General features: G+C 44.6%; 1 protein-coding gene across 1 annotated transcript; it reads left to right on the plus strand.

Moving 5' to 3' along the window:
- The first annotated feature begins 213 nt into the window (after positions 1 to 213).
- Positions 214 to 17,432, plus strand: LOC8033461 (nucleolin). The gene is made up of 10 exons (XM_029967848.4): positions 214 to 461; positions 736 to 826; positions 3,150 to 3,320; positions 3,844 to 3,981; positions 4,847 to 4,969; positions 5,648 to 5,680; positions 5,767 to 5,890; positions 12,092 to 12,340; positions 12,642 to 12,751; positions 16,553 to 17,432. Exons 1-10 carry the CDS (start codon positions 417 to 419, stop codon positions 16,810 to 16,812), a joined length of 1,344 nt encoding a protein of 447 aa, XP_029823708.3. The 5' UTR covers positions 214 to 416; the 3' UTR covers positions 16,813 to 17,432.
- Positions 17,433 to 19,622: the final 2,190 nt, after the last annotated feature.

Below are 19,622 nucleotides of genomic sequence, written 5' to 3' on the forward strand. Positions count from 1 at the left end.
ATTCGTTCTTCCTGATCAAATCGAAAACAAAAGCAACTTCAAGTCTCTATTCTTCAAATACTATATATCAGTAGGGTGGTATGAAAAATAACAAGTATACATTTAAATATGCAAATTATTGAGAAAATAAATGAAAAAAAACCGTAAGATTCTTTATTTTTGTGTTTTCACCGCGAAATAGGTGCTTTCTGTTCGCTAGGTGGTGTGGCTGATAACCGATAAACGTTTTTCATGTCGGCGATAATAATGCGTCTGGCCACGCTGGTGACACTGAAAACGCTTTCGGCTTTGTACTTTGCGTTTTCTTCTCGCTGGCGTTGACGCTTTTTTAGCTCCTCTTGTCTCGTCTTGTCGGCCGCGTGGTTGACACTCGAAATAACTGCTAATACCTTCGGAAACGGTCAATTTTGTTCAGAATGAAACTGAAGAAGAATCAAGCAACGCCGCCCAAGCCCACCAAGGTGAGTTGACATTTTTATTTAGCTTCTTCATGTCATAAATCGCCGGCATTTCAAGACCACGTTTTTTTTTTGTTTGCGAGCATCCATTGATTTTGGGCGCTAACCGAGAACTGAGGGAGAACGAAAGCTCGGTGATTCGCACCCGAAGCAAATGTAATGCGCCATTACTCTCGCGTTTTATCTCAGTTCTAGGACTTTTCTCTACGAGTTGGCAATAATTATTGTCGAAAATGACCGCTTCACTAAACGCGCCGAACGCGCCTCGTTTTCCTAGGTTGGTGGAGGGAAGCCGAGAAAGTTGCCCAAACCGGCCAAAACCAACGATGACGACGCTGTCGAATCGGACACGGAGGACTACTTGAAAGGTACGACTCTGCTTCTTTTATTTGTTATGCAAACAACAGCACGGGAATCAAGTGTAATGGTGGCGCGGATTGTCGAAGATGCCGGCCGTGAAACACGGGAACAAAGACGATTAAGGTATTTGACGCAGCATTACGTTCTTTCCTAAAGTGAATGGTGATAAGACACCCGAAGATGATATGTCGCGTCTACAGTTTTGCCTGTAATTTTCTAACTACAAAATACGTTGTGCCCGAAGCACAAGAAAAAAAAAAGAAAAAGAAAAGGCCGGTTGCAAGTTGCCATGCCGGTTGTTTGGTTACCGCCGTCGCTCATAGATGGCGGTGGCTGTCTGGTATTTGCGACTTTTGAATTCGTTGTCGGTTTGATCTTAATTCTGGCCCTCTTGCTGGGATGCGTCTCCGCTACTCTAGGCCAAGTTCTTGTCCCGCCATTTTATTCCAGCCATTGCGCTTTAAGTTGTGCAATACCGAATAAGTAGAATAGGCCTAACGTTTTTGTTCCAATATTTTTCAGTAGCTGCACTCTTCGCGCAAATTTATTGAGTCACTCTAGCGATAGGTCACGTATCTCTCCCTTATTAGTTTGGGCGTTAAAAAATAGTTTGAATGGACCACTATCTGAATGTCATTGGAGGGTTGTCACCTGCCTTCAAGGTGTGTGCTGCTGATACCTGTGAGCCTTAAGATGTCAATTTCCACCTAATTGTGGATCATCCTATATTTCCACAATCGCCTCCTTCCCCCCCCCCCCCTCCCCCCCGTAACGCACGCACACATTTTATTTTTTTAATTTAGTGTAGGCTGGAAAAGGAAACTGGGACAAACTGCCAATGAGGTAGTTTTAACAGATCTGAAGATTTCGTAGAACAGAACCATTTTTCAAACACTTTTATCGAGAGGTAAGAGTTGGGGATGTTGCGAACTTTTTCAAAACAGATTTTTAGGTCAAACTTTTGGGGTCAACTGGTCCGACGCACCTTTCAACTTTTAACCAGATTCGATGGACGGATGGATGGATGGTAATGGTGGTGCAAGCTGCTGCCCTTTGTAACGGGCAGCAGCTTGCACCACCTAGCCTAAAATTTTGTCATCCCCCCCTTTTTTTTTTAATTTGTATAAATTTTATTATAACACAACCCCACCCCCCTTTTTAAAGTGATCACATTAAAGTGGCGGTATGGTGCCTGGATCGCATCTCCGACTGGTGTGTTTAGCGTCCTACCCTGCCCATACATCAAAAGTGGTCCTGAAGTGGCAACAAATGACATCTCAGAAGCCGGAGTGTCATGCTGTCGCATGTTGCGATCCTGGCGGTTGGTCGTAGAAATGTTGGCAAAAACCACTGGCGAACGCGCGTGTCGCTGTCGTCATGGCGTTCCAGGCGTCCCAACTTCCGGCTGCTTTAGCTTCCGTTAACTGCCGCATTGGAGAGCGACCTGCAGCAGAGCAGGCGTCTGCCACTTACACCACAACTATTGGGGCACCGCCGGATTCGCGACCGGCAACAGCGTGACACTTTTATGACGTCATCAGGCGGAAATCGAGGGTCCACTTTTTTGGACCCGGTAAACACACCAGTCAGAGACGCGTTCCAGATACCGTTGTGACTAAAGCCCCTTGATAGAAGCGTTTTTACAAGTACCGCCAACCATTGTTGTGGAAGCGCGCGAGACACGTGCCATGAGCAGGGTCTCCGCCGCCATTCGCTTCCAAGGCCCGCTCATTTCAGTGCTGCGCCGCCATTTGCTTCCAAGGGCCGCTCGAGACATGGGCCTCGTGCACTCGCGCATGTGACGCTACTTGCACGACAAGCGCAAAAACATAGAGGGGCTTTAGTTGTGACGGGTTCGACTTGGTGAACAGTGTGGCCAGACCTTGATACAAGCAGGCCTAGGTTTGGAGAATCTTCCTTTTTTTTTTTTATGCAAAGGGTTATTTTAATTTTATGAAAAGCTTCAAATATAAAGAACTAATTCTTATCACTGAAGTGACTAGCTTAATTTTTGTACTGTATTAATGAAATAACCAATCAGTGTTGCCCTTAATTCATTCCTTAGCCATCACCACCCAATCCGAAGCAAACTGGCCAGCCTGTCAGGCATGCACATAGCAGTCGAACATTTGTCAAACTTTTCACAATAAGTTTTAAAAAGTTGAACCTGGTCAAACTTGAACCTAGACCAATTCACGACAACCCTAGTAACAGTACACCTCCTGGAACGGCACACAAGCCACATAGAAGAAAGGGGGGAGGGGTGTTGATGAATGTCTTGGAAATGTTTTATACAAAAACTGTTTATAACACCTCAAGTTTTGGTTTCAGTTAATGTCACGCCGAAAGCAGCCAAGGTCCCAGCAGCTGAGCTAGGTTCCGATGAAGACGACCCCGAGCTCGACGACGAGGACTTGGATGATGAAGACGAGTTGGACGAAGAAGACAGCCTCGATGACGAGGAGGGTGATGAAGACAGTGAAGGGGGCAGTGACGATGAAGGTGAGCACTGGTTCTTGCGGAAGGGGAATGCAAAGCAGTCTTACGTCTGGAAATTGTTTAGCTTGGATTTATTATTGAAGAGACCTTACAAAACGCCAGCGAACTCTGGGTGCCAAATACGTGAGCGATGAAAATAGCCGTCGCCAGGTAGTTCACAGCCTCAGTGACGGTTGTTTTGTGAACTGGCGTTCAACACCAGTTTTCATCGCTCGTGTTTGGGGCATTACCCTGTTCTTTGAGTGGAAGATTATTGTTAACCAGCCCAAGTTTTTTCTTGTTAGTTGCAGTCACAAAGTTTTAGATTCCTTTGCTGCAGGTGCAATTATTTGTGGGGAGGAGGGGAAAAAACATACTGCATTTGTATTGTTTCATTAAATATGACACACATAAGATCCATGCACAGTGGCAATAGGGACCCCTTTTGTACCGTACAGTCTGGGGATCCCTTGTTAACCCACGATTAGTATTTGGAGGAGTGCTTAAGTGCCGTAGTGGGGTGAATACAACGGTCGTGCCGTTCCAGTGCCCCAATTGGTAGCCGCAAAGAACAAGTCCAAGCCGAAGCCAGCTCCCCCAAAGAAGAAAGCGGGCCAGGAGGAGAGCGACGACGAAGACGAGGAGGATGATGAGGACTTTGATGAAGATGACAGTGAGGATGGTGGTGAGTGGCCTGCCTTTTAGCTGTTTTTGTTTTTTTGATCTATTCATGGTTTTGATGCTGGCTATGGAGCAGCCTTATTGATAACTAAGAGTGCCTCTGTGCTTTTTGAGAAGCTCATTTCTGTTTGTCATCGATAGCTTGAGAGTGATGGGAAGGACAGTGTAAAAAAACAGTAGTCTCCACCAATTTGAAAGACCCACTCTGAGTGCGTGGCCGAGACGACAGCTCGCATGTTCGGCAATTCCATGCTGCTTCAGGAAAAGAAAAGGCGCTTTATCAGTGCCCGTCGAGATAATTTGGCTGCTTTATTGAATTTCGCTTCCCTTGGGGCAATGTGGAACTGTCCTCGCACAATCGGACACTGTCTCGGCCCGGCATTCCGAGTGGGTTTTTCATATTTTCACACAGTTCATGTGAACTGCATCACTGGAAAATCCTCCCTGTGGCATTAAAGCTGCAGTTAAATTTAGCTTCCTGGCTTCTATTAGGGTGCTCTGGATCAGATCATGGCAACGCTTTCCCATCATTTAGTCTTGCCAGGGTCTCGGTGGCTCTGAGGTGAGAGCGCCGGCCTACGGATCCCCAGGTGGCAAGTTCGAATCCCGATCAAGGTGCCCGCAATACGACGGAGGCTTATAGCGGAGAAGGCGCCGTGTAACCGAGCTTTCGGTTGCACGTCAAAAGATCCTTAGGTGGTTGAAATTAATCCTCAGTCCTCCGCTGGGGCGTGCCAGATTCCCGTTGTAGGTTTGGCACGTAAAACCCACAAATTTGACTTTTTTTCTTGCCAGGACCCCTGCTTTTATTTGGTTTGTGCCCGGAGATGTCTTGACGGAGGGCACGCCCTTGTGTTACGGTATTGCAGAGGACGAAGCTCCCAAGGCCAAGGGAAAGCCGCAGTTGAAAGACGGTGGCAAGGCGGCCAAGCAGCCAAAGAGAAAAGGAGAAGAGCCCGCTGAGCAGACATCCAAAAAGCAGAAGCTCGGAGGTGCTGGTTCTAAGCGGTCATCACATTAAGCTTATGCGCCGGTCGCAAACATTGTGCGCCATCCCCACTGCTGCATCCATGCTAATTGGCTTGTCAAGGTTGCTTTTCTACTTGTTTATTCTCTTTTTCTTTCTTTAATAAACGTTAGGTGTGTGTGAATGCACATGTCCCTCCAGCACTGTGTATGTCTTCCTTGGAACACTGCCCCACAGTAGTTTTAGGTAGCGGTACTGTAGTGGTTGTCTTGGACTTGGTATTTAACCTTTTTGTAAAAATTTATCTTTTTTCTTTTTAAGGATCTTTTTAACTTGGTAGTATTCTTTTATCTAGTAAACTTTTTTCAATACATCCCAATAAGTTTTTTTAATCATAATTACGAAGTGCGCACCTCGAATCTTGCCAGGAGTCACTTTCAATGTATTATGCCTAAAGACTTACAACACGTATTCTGCTCGTCAGGTAGAAGTTTTGTCCCCTTGCAAAATTTCCATTGCACCAAAAAAATTGAGACCAGTTTCGCTCGTATCCTTGTTGGATATGTACCTTAAGGACCAGTCCAAGATGGCTGCTGGAAGTTTGCCGTACCGAATCAAGTTTAGACAGTTTGCTTTCAGCTAACGGCCTCTTGTGTAGCATTGAAGACATGGTAGTGAACATGCCCCCTTTTCTTGAATCCAGATGGCATCCCAAAGTCCGTCTACATGGATGTAGGTAAGGGTTTGGACTCTCTTTGTTTACCAACGAGTTGTGATGCCCGGCCTAGACGCCCACCCGGATGGCACTGCTTCTCCCCGCAGATGAGTACGACAAGCTGTTCCTTTACATTGGTGACCTGCCCCCTGGCTGCACAGCTGCAGACGTGAAGGCACTCTCTCCAGACATTGTGGACGTGCGCACAAACGTCAAGGCGGGCGCGAAATTGTGAGCTGCATTATTTTTTTGCTTAAAACTAACGCCTTTTCACTGCAGCCAATTTTATAGATGCTTTGAAACCAAGTAAGGGGCATTCTTGGGGATTTGGATTGAAGTATAGAAAGCATTTAGGGTTGTACATACATTGAAAGGGAATTAGTTCTGCAAACTCCAATCTTGAAGAGGCTATGCACTTATTTTTCACTTATGGAATTATGAACTTAGTTTGAGCATCTATTATGAACTTCCAGTTCGAGCAGCAAAAGTGCAGAGCAAGGTTGCCCTTATTTGTGGAAGTACCCAGGAGGTGTTTTGAAGAGGAGTATGTAGCACTATTAAGAGGAAAGTGCCCTGTTCTTTCTTTACCCCGTTCCTAAAAGTATAGAATGGACTGATCTTGCCAGTCAGTTTGGTTATGCTGGCATAACCAAGTGGAACTGCTGTGCCATTTCGCACCAGACTAGATTGTCTGCGCCATTATGCACCAAATCTCAAAACGTGCACCAAAGAATTTTTATTTTGTCTTGGATTCGGTTTCTATAGACTTGATTGGCAACAATGAGGGTGTTTAGCTTGGTCGGGCTTGCAATCCTTTGTTTTGTTTATTCTCCACATGTATCCCGAGTCTGAAGCGCGCATAAAAACTGGGGGGTCGGATTCCAAGGACTACACCACCTGCAACTGGATTGTTATTCTTCAACCGTAAGCTGTTAAGCAAGTCGGCCGAGGTGACGTCGAGTCGCTAAGCGTTAGATTGCCTGAGGCTCTGCGGCCCGGGATCTGGACGTCGGCCAGTTGAAAACAAATCGCCAAAAGATTCCTTTTAGTACTTCATCGTTAGAAGTTGGAACTGCATTTCCGCAAGATAAATTGTGATTTGATAAAACTGTAACGCGGTCCGATCTGAAACCTTGCCAGCCAGCAGCTCTCTCACGAGCGGTGGATCTGCTCGGCATATTTTAACTTTGCTCCTGCTTATTGCTTCGAGTACGATAACTCTATTAATCGTAGTCTGCTGCTTCGATATTGAGTTAACAGTTAACAGCGCGATACGAATCAGTAGCAACGGTAGTCCTCACCCGGGGAACGACGCGCGAAGTGGCGTGTTGTCCTGTTGGCACTCCCGTCGAAAAAGGCAAAATAAAGACAAATACTACATGTATACACAGACACACACACAATATAAACAAACACATTCAGATGAGTGAACCGTATTTAATCCAATGAATCAGATATTTACAGTTTTCAGGAACCTGCCGAAAGCCAAAATAACGGCGGAGCCAGGATTTCGACTTTCGGCGGGTTGCTCAAAACTTTAAACCTTTGATTCATTGGATTAAGTACTGTTCATTCATCTGCATATGTTCGTTTATATACTCCTCGGAGACCACGTACAGTGGTGTGAAGTGCCCGTGTTGTGTGTATATATATATATATATATATACATATATATATATATATATATATATATATATATATATATATATATATATATATATATATATATATATATATATATATATATTCAATAAATATCGCACAGAAGAGAATAGAAACACTTAGAAGCAATAAAAAAATACAGTTGAATGGATAAAAATAGGTAATGGAATTGAAACACAGAGGATTAAGAGGAGGCAAGCGACAAGGCAGAGCGGCCAGGCGAGGGACAGTCTCTTTCACAATCCCTCGCGTGTGGGCCAGGGCGCTTGGGGGATTTCGCAAAAGGTTTATTGGGAGAGTCAGGCCAGTGGCGGGGTGATAAAGGCGCTAGGAAAGAGAAAGGGGGAGAGCGCCGAAAGAGGAAGGCGGAAGCAAAGAGGGAACAGCCACCATTTTTGTGCAACACGCTTTTGGCGCAGAGCACTGGTGAAGCTATGCGTCGCCTGCTATGGGCCAACTTCTTTTTCATCTGAATAAAAGTTTGCAGTCATACGTGAGAAAGCTTGAATTGTTAGTTTTTTTCACCCAATGAGGAATACTACTATATCATTTTCTTGCCAAAGCCAAAGAAATTTGGATGCCAATCTTATGCATTCCACCGGGCGAATGAATGAAAATGGCGGCCTTCCCCGCACAGCTGGGAACAGCTGTGTATTCATGCGCGTGCTCTTGTGCCTCTTGCGCTGATTGGCTCACTTGGGTGGGGAACATTACGGCGGTGAAGTCATAAATGCCAAACTCTCCCAATATATGGCTCTGGCCAACGGGGTGCCAAAGCACCATACCTTGGCCAGAAGGGGAGGCAGGGGTCAGGAGGTGGCTTCACTCTTCCGATCCGCCGGGTAGTGACAGACCACCTTAATGCGTCTGGGGCGGGGCGACTACTAGTCGCCCCGCGAGCCAGAAGCCATAGAGACAATTTTCCTCATGAAATCACGGGGTGTTGAAGAGGAAGAAATTTATATTTACGATCTTGCCACACAATTTTCGTATGCATGACGCCACCATAACTTTGGTTCACAGCAGACTTGTACATAGTTCAACTAATCTACTCAAAATTACTGTAGTTTAACTACTTTTTTAAGTAGTTTAGCAAATTTCAATTACATTTTGATTTTGGTAATTAGTAGTTTGCTTGAATTACTTTTTCTGAGTAACTTTTAACTCAAATTAAAAATTACTTAGTGGTGGCTTTGCTTATAAACAAATGTTCCTGCACAAAAGCAGATGTTGGAAGATCAGCTGATGTTTACAAAGAGGGTGAAACTTGTGGTGTAGGCAAAAGGGCGGGGGAGGGAGAGTAGTTTGAGCGGTCCGAAGCTCCCTAAAATTTTCGCGAGCCCCCAACTGCAACAACCCTTCTACGAAGCTTGTGGAGCAGACACACGTTGTAAATGAGGCCGGGTAACTGCGGGATCAGCGCCGAAGACGGGTTTCGATTTGTCCCGAAGCTCAAGGAGACTTGAAGCATTTATAAAAAGGGCATGTGCCTGCTTCTCCCCGATGTAGTGACTCTTGCCCACTACAGGAGGTGTTCACACTGCATTCTTACTCAAAGGAGGTAGCAAATTGCAGCACCCGCTCTGAAGCTCAGCCGTTGCTCCTGTATAGTTTGCACTGCCTTTTGAGACGTCATCTGGTCATTGCTCTGAGTGAAGTAATGGAGGCTATAAGACCGATACAACTAAAGGCCTTAAAAGTTGATAGTATTAAATAGTTTGCCAGCGAGAATAAAACAAGTACTCTGTGGTGACTCACATTACTTGCCGCCATTTCCGAAAAAGAACTGATGCACCTCTGATTTCCTCTGGAGCAATGCATACCGGTTTAAAAGAAACGCTCTATAGGGGATGAAAGGGCATTCTGAAAGATGGTGTTAGAAAATACTTCTACTTTTCTTTGAAAGCACATTGTATTTATAGTACTGTACTTCAAATGCATTGCATCCATGTACTTACTACTTTCCTTGACGTACATAACTACTTATTTACTTTGTACTTTCAAGTAGTTTTTAGACTCACTTTACGCAACACTGTAAACAAGCTATAGTAGGTTACAAGTCAACAAGGTAGCGGCAAATGCCCCTCAAAGGGAATTGTATATCCCTCCGCCCCCTCCGCATCCAATAGCGTCCCATCGTTTCCGTGACGTTGCGGCCAGTGCGCGAGGAGGGTCTTGCCTTCCTGTACATATCTGCTTTATCTTTCGACTTTGACTTAGCATTGTTGAAGCCACGAGAGGGAGATTAGAGGTTCCCCCTCCGATGGATAGAAAGGCTGCTTTTAGGGGCTCCATTCCCCCTCCGATGAATACAAAGGTCGCTTTCTTAAACAGTGGGATCGGAGGCAAGTTGGCATCACTCTAGCCAATATCTATCCATTGAAGCGGAACAAGGATCGTTTCCAGTGAACTCCTTTTTCGACTGCGGAGAAATTTGAAACCGGCGCATCACGCTTGTGGGAGGAGCTTGTCCTAACTTCTTGACTTGTAACCGACTATAACAGTCCGCAGAATCAAGCTCGGGCAGTGCTAAACCTCAAAGGAGGAATGATACATCTGCAGTACATCATTGACCAAAAAGAAAATGAAATACAAAACAATTAGGCATGCAGAAGCAGAACCAGCTAATAAAGCATTTCTGTGAAAACACAAGCCACTTTATATTCGGCTAGGAGAATTTCACTAGGAGATTGAAACCAATTTACTTCCTTGTTAGCATAAAAAAAATATAAAAGCAACTTCAAAAGTAATTCACTAGTTTTTCGAATAGTAATTTACTCAATTACTTTCCATTTGAGTAATTTCTACACTACTCAATTACCTTTGAGGCTGATACTCAGTAACTTAATTACCTTTTCTTTAGTAACTTGTACATGTCTGGTTCACAGGACGCATGCCGCAGTGTATGAGCCGTGAGGTTGTTTCAAGTGCAGAGAGACTCAAGTTCTCTCTATGCATTGTGCGGTAGTATATTGAAACTGGCTAGATCTGTCCATTGTTTTGAAAAGGTGTGAGCAGCCTTCTACTTTTAGGAAGATAACTCATGAGCTGCCTTTTTGTAGTTCACTTGTATCACAATTGCTGACATCTATGCATAATCTTACAAGATTTCACAGCATTGTGGGAGGAATGGGCACAAGCATCTGACTTTCCAATGCACAGTGATTGATTGCTGCGCCAATCTGTACCAAGGGGCTATCCCTGCTACATCCTATTTTTTGCCAAAATATGGGTAATCTGCTCCAAACCTGCGCCAAAAAACCAATTTCGGTCGCCTTTCAAAACCGAAACTAAACTGAGTATCGTAATTGAGCATGCGTGGGTTATGTGGCGCAGGCAGCCGCCTGACACAAAGTACCCTGCATCAATTGTCCATCCGGTCTTGCATGGTTTTCCTCGGTCTCGTGTTTTCGTTGTGTAATGGGTCTTGTCTCGCATCTTTTTTTTTTTTTTTTTTTCAACGGTAGACGCGGTTGTGTGCGGACGCTCTGACGCTATCATGCCGGTACCAGCCATGCCGTCATGCTGTGGAACTAAACCACGTTTTTGCGTGGCAAAAGTTACTTTGTGAGCTGAAACACTCGCTCCTGAACGCAACGGCCGTGGGAAAACTATATTTGGTCCCTGCCTTTCAGTCACTGTGGTCGCGCAACGTTGGGTCTTGCCGTCCCCACATCGCTGCAGATATGGCGCTTTTTTAAATGAAACTAAGTACCGCCGCATTTTCATCGACATTCCTTTTTTTGTTTTAATCATACGTTACTAAAAAAAATCCCTCTTTAACTCATAGACTGTTGTGTCGAAGTATTGATTACCTATGTTTCTTTCGGTGGGCTTTCTTTCGGGAGGTACCCCGGTACGTGAAAAATCTGCCGCGAAAAAAAAGTTGGTGAAGAGAAGTGAGCTAAAGCAAAAAAAGCAATGTCTGCACGCTGAACCTGCACAGCGTGCTTGTTTGTCTCAAGTTCAGTCGTTGCACAAAGTGCTCCAAGAACATTTTGATTGTGGTTCGCGATGTCTTGCATCAATGCGATCAGGTTCTTTTTTTTGTGTGTGTTTAGCTTGTGCTACATTGTTTGCGGGCCTGGCAAGCACGCGCCGCTGGTCTTTTTTTGTCATATGCTTGACAGTTATATTTTGCATACAATTTAGGGAATCAGGTGGCAACGGAGCAGAGTTGCATAGTTTTGGATTCGATCGAACAGCCGTTGTCCTCCGCTTGCGCAAGGAAGCGCGCGCAGCTGCAAGCCGCGATCCTTGCAATGCATTGTATTATGTTTGCTTACTTTTGACGAAAATCTGGCACACCAGGAACCAGTAAAACGGTGGCTAATGGTTTTTCGGAATTGCTCGGCAGTGCCTACAGCACTGTACACTTGTGGGATGTCTCGGCAGTAAAAACACGAGCAGCGAGTTCTGTCACAACACGGCACATCAGAACGCGACACAACACAAAGTGCCCTTTGTTTGTCCAGCACTTAAATCAAATATTTTTATCTTTCTAAGAATATCTGCTCCAAAATCCCCTTTTGCTGCTCCAAAACACTGGTTTGGTTGCTTTAAAGGCCACGTTTGCTGCTCCAAAACACTATTTTGGCTGCTCCGAAAGGTGCTCCAAAATGGCTTAGGCCACTCGTATCACTGATTGCACCTTCCTTGCACAAGGGCTTGTACAAACCAAGTGTACTGCAGAACTAAGCCCACAACGTGCTTAACTCTGCAACTCGGGGACCAACCGTCGTTTGTAGACCTCGCGTTGCTTGCATGCAGGGGCTTCATGTTTGCCAAGTTCAAGAGTGAGGCAATAGCAGACAAGAACTACAAGCGCCTCCAGGGGGCCCAGCTGAATGGCCAGAAGCTGCGTGTGGGCTACCGAGGTGCCAAGCGGGAGGGCGGTCTTCCCACCAACTGGTCCGAGTGCCACTCGGAGCTGGCTGTCTACGGTCTTCCAGAGGGCTGCCCTCAGGACAAGGTGGCCAAGCTGTTCCCCACGGCAGTCAAGGTGGCAACCATGTCCTTGTGAGTCTGCCTCACTCTGTTTCCTGTATGTACGAGAGAGCTGTGGTCGGACGTGGTGTGTTCTTTGAATCGGTGACTTTGTCCAGTGGCTCTTCTGTTTGTCCTTCTTGCAGATTTGCAAAAATGGCAAACTCTGTCATACTTTGAAGGTCAATTGAATTACTGAATCATTGCACATACAGGGATCTAATGTACCTTGTTGGCAAATGGAGAAATCTAGGCAGTCTTGTTGCTATTATTCCAACATTATGCAAACATCTTTCGTAACTTGAAGGATTCTTCACCATTCGTTTCTTTGCAGCTTTACGTGGGTCAAGTTTGACAGTAAAGCCGACCTTCTGGCTGCTGTAAGGAATGAGTCGTGTCACAAACTGGAGGGACATCCTCTCAAGTTCGCCTATCACTTCAAACGTAAGACCCCACTGTTCAAAACTTTCTTTTCCTCCCTCAAGTCTGCTCTAAAAGACTGCTTCACAATGTCTCTCAAGACAAGATAAACATTGATAGTGCTTTCTTCATAGACATTACCATCAATGAAAGCAGATGCAGCTTTTGTTATGTACGTTCTGCATGAAAACTTTCCTTGATTGCACTATAAAGAACCAGTTATTTTAATGTAAAATTTAGAGAAATCTTACTGTATAAATTGCTCATAAATTGACTTGTAATAGTGGATACTGTCATTTGCCCTGCAAGTCAAAGCTAAGGTGTGACTCAACCACGAAGGAACATCCTGTATTTTTTACAAGGCACATAGGGATGGTTGTCAGTTTTTGGAGTTCATTAAAGGGCAACTTCGCTCAATTCCGAAAAATTTAGGCTTAGATGTGATTCCATTTCACAAAGCACTACTAAACAGCTCTACGTCTTTGGATTCGCAAAATGTGAAACATTATTTGTGTAATCCTAATTTAAACATCAGCTGATACCGAAACCGAAATTTTGGTTGCGTCAGGCAACATTGGTCTCGTGTCGTCAGAGTTATGGCCACGTCACGTCGAACCATGTGGTCTTGTGACGTTCGGCGGGGCGAGGGACAGGACACGCGACGCAGGCAGGTCGCTTCGCATGGCGTGGACGGTGATGGCCCGGGGGAGAGGGGAAGGGGAGAAGACGAAAGAGGAGAAGGGGAGCGGAGAAACAGACCGATAAGCACGCAGGGCAGCGCAAACTAACGCATCCGTGTTACGGAACTTACGGAGATCACGTGGATGCCGTTCAGCCAACACCGGGAGGAGAAACTCATGACGTCATCAATCAATTTCGCTCTGAGAAGTAAAAACAAACAAAACGTGAGAATGACTTGGTCATGCCTCTGACGTAGTGGCTCAATGTTGGCCGCTCCAACTCCGTCGCATTGAATTAGCTGACGATTGCGCCTCACGTCGCACGCTAGAGTTGGCAGATTTCGGCGTCTTGGCTCACTTGAAGGTGTGCTGGCCAGTTTATTAAATATATAGACAGAATTAGATCGTAATATCTGACATGGGGTCTTCCTATATGATACTGAAGAGGGCTACATAGTTTTTTAAATATCAAAAATGAAGCGGAGTTGCCCTTTAAGAGCATATGTATGTGTTCTTTTCTTAAAGGAGCTGTGCAACGATTTTAATGTTAAAAGAATTTGCATCTTCTACTTTTGACATTGTTTATCTTGTCACTAAGGACAGAAAACGCACAAAACACACCTTCTTTCATAGAAATGTTGCGATTCCACCGCGTAATCACAAGGCAAAAATGAGAATATTTCCCGACCTGCAGCCGCGAGCGGCGGCCATGAGAACCACGCGGCATGACGTCAATGGGGGTCTAGTAGAGAGATAGCAAGTTGTGCGAATACCTGCTCGATAAAAGGTAACTTTTCTATGAATCTTGTTGTTCCAACGTAAATATAAATGCGCCAAAACCTGGTATCATCGGCGAAGCTTTTATTATGCGGAGTTATAGTGGCGCCATCTATCCTAGGCCCACAAAACCGTCAGCTTTATTTCCAACCGCGAGCAGCCACCAGAAGCCGGAGGGGGACGGGGATGGCCGGACCCAGATGGGACTTTCCTCTTTTCACCATATTGTTTGCGCTGCGCCAGCCCGTGGTTACGCGGTGACGAGCGGATGAGATCTTGCTGCTCACTGATGGCTCTAAAGAGAGAACTTGACCGGAACCCCCATTGACGTCGCAGCGCATGGGACTCGGAAGATGGTGACCGAGTTGAGAGATGCCGAAAACCTCAATTTTAAAATAAAAACTAGGACATGCAGGCAAAAGCGGTTTTTTTGTTCCTTAATTCAGAAAAGTTGAGACACCAACTTCGCAGTTATTTAAGCAAAACACTGAAATTGTTGCACTGCTCCTTTAAACCTTTGCGGTCATGTGTCGGGCCAGGCCGGACATCGGAGAAACGCGCTTCCGGTCGGGTGTCAGGCGTCGCCCGGCACGTGTTCCCGCATCCTTTTAAAGGGGCGGTGCAATGATTTTAACACTGAACGAATGTGCAGCTTGTATTTTTTATATTGTTTACTTTGGCATAAGTAAGAGAAAAAGTGCCACCATTCCCCAAAATACCTCTATTTCGCTGCGTAATCGCAAAATAAAAAACACTTTTTTTCCCAACCTGCGGCCACATGGTGGCCGCAAATGGAACCTGTGGTGTGACATCATTCGGAGTGGTTTTTGTAAGTGATAGTGTTAGGCAATTGTAAGCTTGATTTAAGGTTAAGTTTAAAAAATCTTGTTGTTTAGGCACGCAGAAACGCTTCAAAAGCCTAATATTGCCGCTAAAAGGGTATGAATTATTTTTGGCGCCATCTACCGCAAGTCAACAAAACCTGCCGTCGCCGACATCCGTCGACGCCCGAGGCGCCTACGGTGGCTACACAAGCAACCCGGACGTTTTGTCTTTCCCTCGCTCGACAAAGTGCGTTGGTCGTGGTCCATAGTATCGTGGTATCGTTATTGTTCCTGGTGTCTCGACCTCGACTTCGACTTCGACTGCCCGCCGCTTCGCAAGCATCTTGCGCTCGACGTCGCTCAGGCCGTCCTCCCATGCCGCCTTGTTGGTCGGGAATCGGCGGGAGAGCGGGAGAGCGGCGAGCCTGGCGAGCCGGCGAGCGCTGGGGAAACGGAAGCCAGAAGAACCGAACCGGAAACCAACGCCACTCCGAATGACGTCACAGGCGAAGCTGGTGCCGCTTCAATGTTGAGTTGAGGGGTGCCAGAGATACCAATTTCTTTTATTTTTTTTAATGAAAACTAGGGCAAGCAGGAAAGAATAGTTTTCGGTACTTCGTTTTATATGTGGCCGGGATCAATTCCCGCAATTAATTAGCCAAAGTCCGCAAATCGTTGCACCGCCCCTTTAAGCATGCTCCTTCGCTCTTTTTGCTGGATTGGTGGCGCCATCTCTTTGAAAACACTTCATTCGCATCACTTTTGAAAGGGTTTGAGTTTTTTCTCATAGAGGGCAGGACTAGTCATAAAGAAAAAAAACAAAAGACATGTTTCGTGTCGTATGTTTTTTTTTTTTTGCGCAACGGAGGAGCGCGCTAGTTTTAGCTTCGCTGGCACAATGGTTACAGCTACGTTCCAGCCACGCTTGTTTTATGTAACTCTGCATGATGTTATTGAAAGTGACGACGATTTCATTGAAGAGGACGACTATATCCCTCCATCAGATGATGGAGAGGCGACCTCTGTGACTTGAGTGAAAGTAGTGATGAATATGAAGACACTACGCAAGACAGCGGCCACGGAGCCGTTCCACCACAAACATTGTTCCGGAGTTTGTACACAAACAATCTCCCGGACTTTCCTGTCCTTACATTCAGTGTGAGACGTTACCTTTGTACGCCGAAATAATTCTACTTTTCCGGCGCCCATGCGTACCAAATAGGTCCTGACCGGAATGACCATTAAGGTGGTCAGAGTATATCTGCTTGCAAAAAGTTAACTTATGCAGAAACCAGCAGTCAACTCTTGCAACATTAAGTTCTAACTACCTTTGATCTGTTCCAAAAAGTTATTTCGTTGTACAAAGGTACTCTAAAATGTGACTTTTCCTGCTGCTAACATCGTTAAAAAAAAAAAAAAAACTGGATCAATTTTTAATTAATATTGAAAACATTTCCTAACTAATACTCAGAAGGGGCAGTTTCCCACATTACTTTGCATGGGGCTGAATTTGCATGCAGCTGATGGTGTGAATTTTCCAACAGCCAAGATTCAGAAGAGAAAGAAGAGGAAGTCATCAGGGTCAGGCAAGAAGGGAGGTGACAAGAAATTTTCAAAATCGGGAAAGCCTGATGGGAAGCAAGGAAAGCCCACAAAGAAATTTGAGAAGCAAGGTGGACAGAAGTCTCCTAAGCAAGGTGGCCTCCAACACAAAACTTCAAAGGCAAAGTTTGATGCAAAGAGGCAGGCGGTCAAGAAAATGGCCGGATTGCAGAAGAAGAAAATGGAAAAAGCTGCAAACTAACACAAGTGGACATTTTGTTCTTAGCTACTGATGGGATGTGCATGAAGTTTAAGTCTTCCCCAGCATCGTCTCTCAGCCAAACATTTGACAAGACATTCTATTGCCACCTTTCACCATTTAAGTCAGATTTCTTCTTCTTTTTTTGAGCGGGTAATTAGACGATGTTCTGATTTTATTACCCACTGCACTTGTTTAGTCAATACGAAGTCTGCTCTGATTTCAGGGGCATCGTAAGGTATCTACTAGCGAAATACCGATTCTAAGTTAAAAATGGTCGTCCTCTTTTGAATGGGGTGCATCGTTCATATTTTGGCGACTATGCCAGTTTTCCCCCAGACCTTGAATGGTCATGACTCATGTTTGTCAGTCAAGAGTGGAGATGTCAACGCTGGGTTTTTTTCAACAGAGATGCATTCATGTTTAATCCCTAAAAAAGAAAAGTACCTTTACAAACTCCTTAATATTCAGGTTTGGCACCAGGAAATCACCCCATCATTAGTTTTAACAATGTCCTTCATGTGTACAGTTCCATTTCACATCTGCAGCAAACAATGCATCTGTAACTGATGTTAAAACAAGAGAGCATGCAGCTCTGCAATAAATCTCCGGAAAAAAATTTAGTACTGGTCTGTTATATTATTGGTGGTTCTGGTTCCATGTTCTAGTGGTGTGTCAGTATGCCTGTGCGGTGCCTATTAGTGGCGAGATGTTTCGGTGGCGCCCTCGTATGGTTACCTTTAGTGACGTCATTCCCTTACGAACAACAAGTTCGATGGGGTTTGTAATTAGCATGGCGGAAGCTTGAAACCAGAGCGTTCTTGAACCAACACCGTCAAAGTTGCAGTCCTCGCATTCCTCTTATTTCCATCCATGAGAACTCCTTTGCTGACATCATAGTCAGCATTCGGCCAATTGTGGAAGGCCGACCACCGCGACGCTTTCGATCGCGCACGTCGCTAATAGCCCGTCTGAGCTACCGTGTTTAACGTGGCATACGGCGAGCAAGTTTCTGCAGCGGGTGCAGTGACGTCACAGCGCTGACTTCTGGAAGGATAGTGGGTACATACGAGGGCTAGTTACCTTTGGAGTCTCCACACCGCGTCTCTAATCAGAGTCAGTGTTGCCAGATTGGGCTATATATACCCAAATTGGGCTACATTATTTTGTGGTTGGCTATGTGGCTATTTTGGGCTATTTCTAAAAATGCGGCGAGCTTTTGTCGAACCTCTGGTTCGACGCCGAACTTTGAGATTCGGCTAGTTATTTTTCAAACTTTTAATCGGTTTCGAAAAAAAAAATTGTATCTCTTTTGGCTAGTCCAGAGTAAAGCGAGGAAGAACGCTTCAAACTTCTACAATATTCGGGGTTTTCACAATGCGCAGTGAAAGGTGCGCATTGTTAGAATCCTTAGGCACCCAAGTTTGGTGAGAGGTGAGAAGTCCGCTATTTCACTGCTAAACACTTGACTACCTTCCAGTCGTTGGCCACCCCAAGAAAGGACAACACAATCAAATAGCATGAAAATGAATGGGTGACACTAATATTCTTCACAAAGAAAGAAACGGGTGGGGTATTGGTAAGGACCTGAGATATTGGGGTTCTGGTTTGAAACACTCAGTGTGCTGACTGTTCTGCTTCTGTATTTTCTTTTACTGCATGATCGTATCTCCCGGGCTTCACAATAAAGCTGTCTTTGTGTGTTTTGTATTTCTGAAAACCTACGAAGGAAGCGCCAGTTTTGTACAGATTTTCATCCTTTCGAAGCTTTTCTTTGGAAAGTTCACAAGTAACATGAGGTATACAAAAGGTGGTGCATCTGAGGGTTAAAAAAGAGATTGTAACGTGTACTGTATGAGAGTGCAAAATTGTCAATATAATGTTTAAAACATAGCACCTGCCACAAATTTTTTAATCAAACTTTGGTGGCAGGGCTGGACCATATTGAGGTTGAGCTTCAATTCTCTAATTACATTACGTGCCCTCAGGTGAAAAAATTAAAGTTAAACTAATTACCTAATTTCACCTTTTTTCTAGAGGCCAACATGGCCATTAACACCTCCCCAGGGCTTACTCTATCTTTTTAGCTGCAAATTTATTGCAGCTAAAAAAAAAAAACAAAAAAAAATGCCCCGTATATATATATATATATATATATATATATATATATATATATATATATGGGGGATTTCATCTCAACTCAGGCACGGATTTAGGGTCGAAATTTTAATTTTGACGGAAAAAAATATATGTTTTGGGGCAATTCCTATAATAAAAGAACACGCAAACGGTTATTTCGTCGGATTTTTTGTTCTCAAGTTATGGGCCGTTGAAGCGGTCAAGGTGGAAATTGATGTTTTTCCAGCCTATCGGTGGTGCCATATTTCACTCCATCCCTTTTCCCTACTTTTTACGCTACATCAATATAACTTTTTGGGAACACTCTAGACATAGGCTTTTTCATGCTAATAAAGTGTCTAGGTCATAACATTCTTAATGATTTTTTTTTTATTTGTCAAACCGCCTCTCTGTGACGATATTTGACGAAGTTCAGCAACCTGTGCTGTGTGGCCTAATCAACATATTTTTTATGATCTTTATATCACCGTAAAGCACCAATTATGCTCTTTTGAGTATAATTTCAATATTTTGCCACAAGTATATAATGCGCTACATGTGCCTGAAAAACGAATATTTCGAAAAACTAGCAAGTTTGGAATCGATTTTCTAAAAAAACCCACTTTTTATTTTTTTTTTTTCATTTTTTATTCACAGTTAGTTAATATAGTAGTCTATCAGGAACTACCAACATA

Source organism: Ixodes scapularis, unplaced genomic scaffold (assembly GCF_016920785.2).
Source record: "Ixodes scapularis isolate PalLabHiFi unplaced genomic scaffold, ASM1692078v2 PGA_scaffold3__209_contigs__length_174095766, whole genome shotgun sequence".
Lineage (NCBI taxonomy): Eukaryota > Metazoa > Arthropoda > Arachnida > Ixodida > Ixodidae > Ixodes > Ixodes scapularis.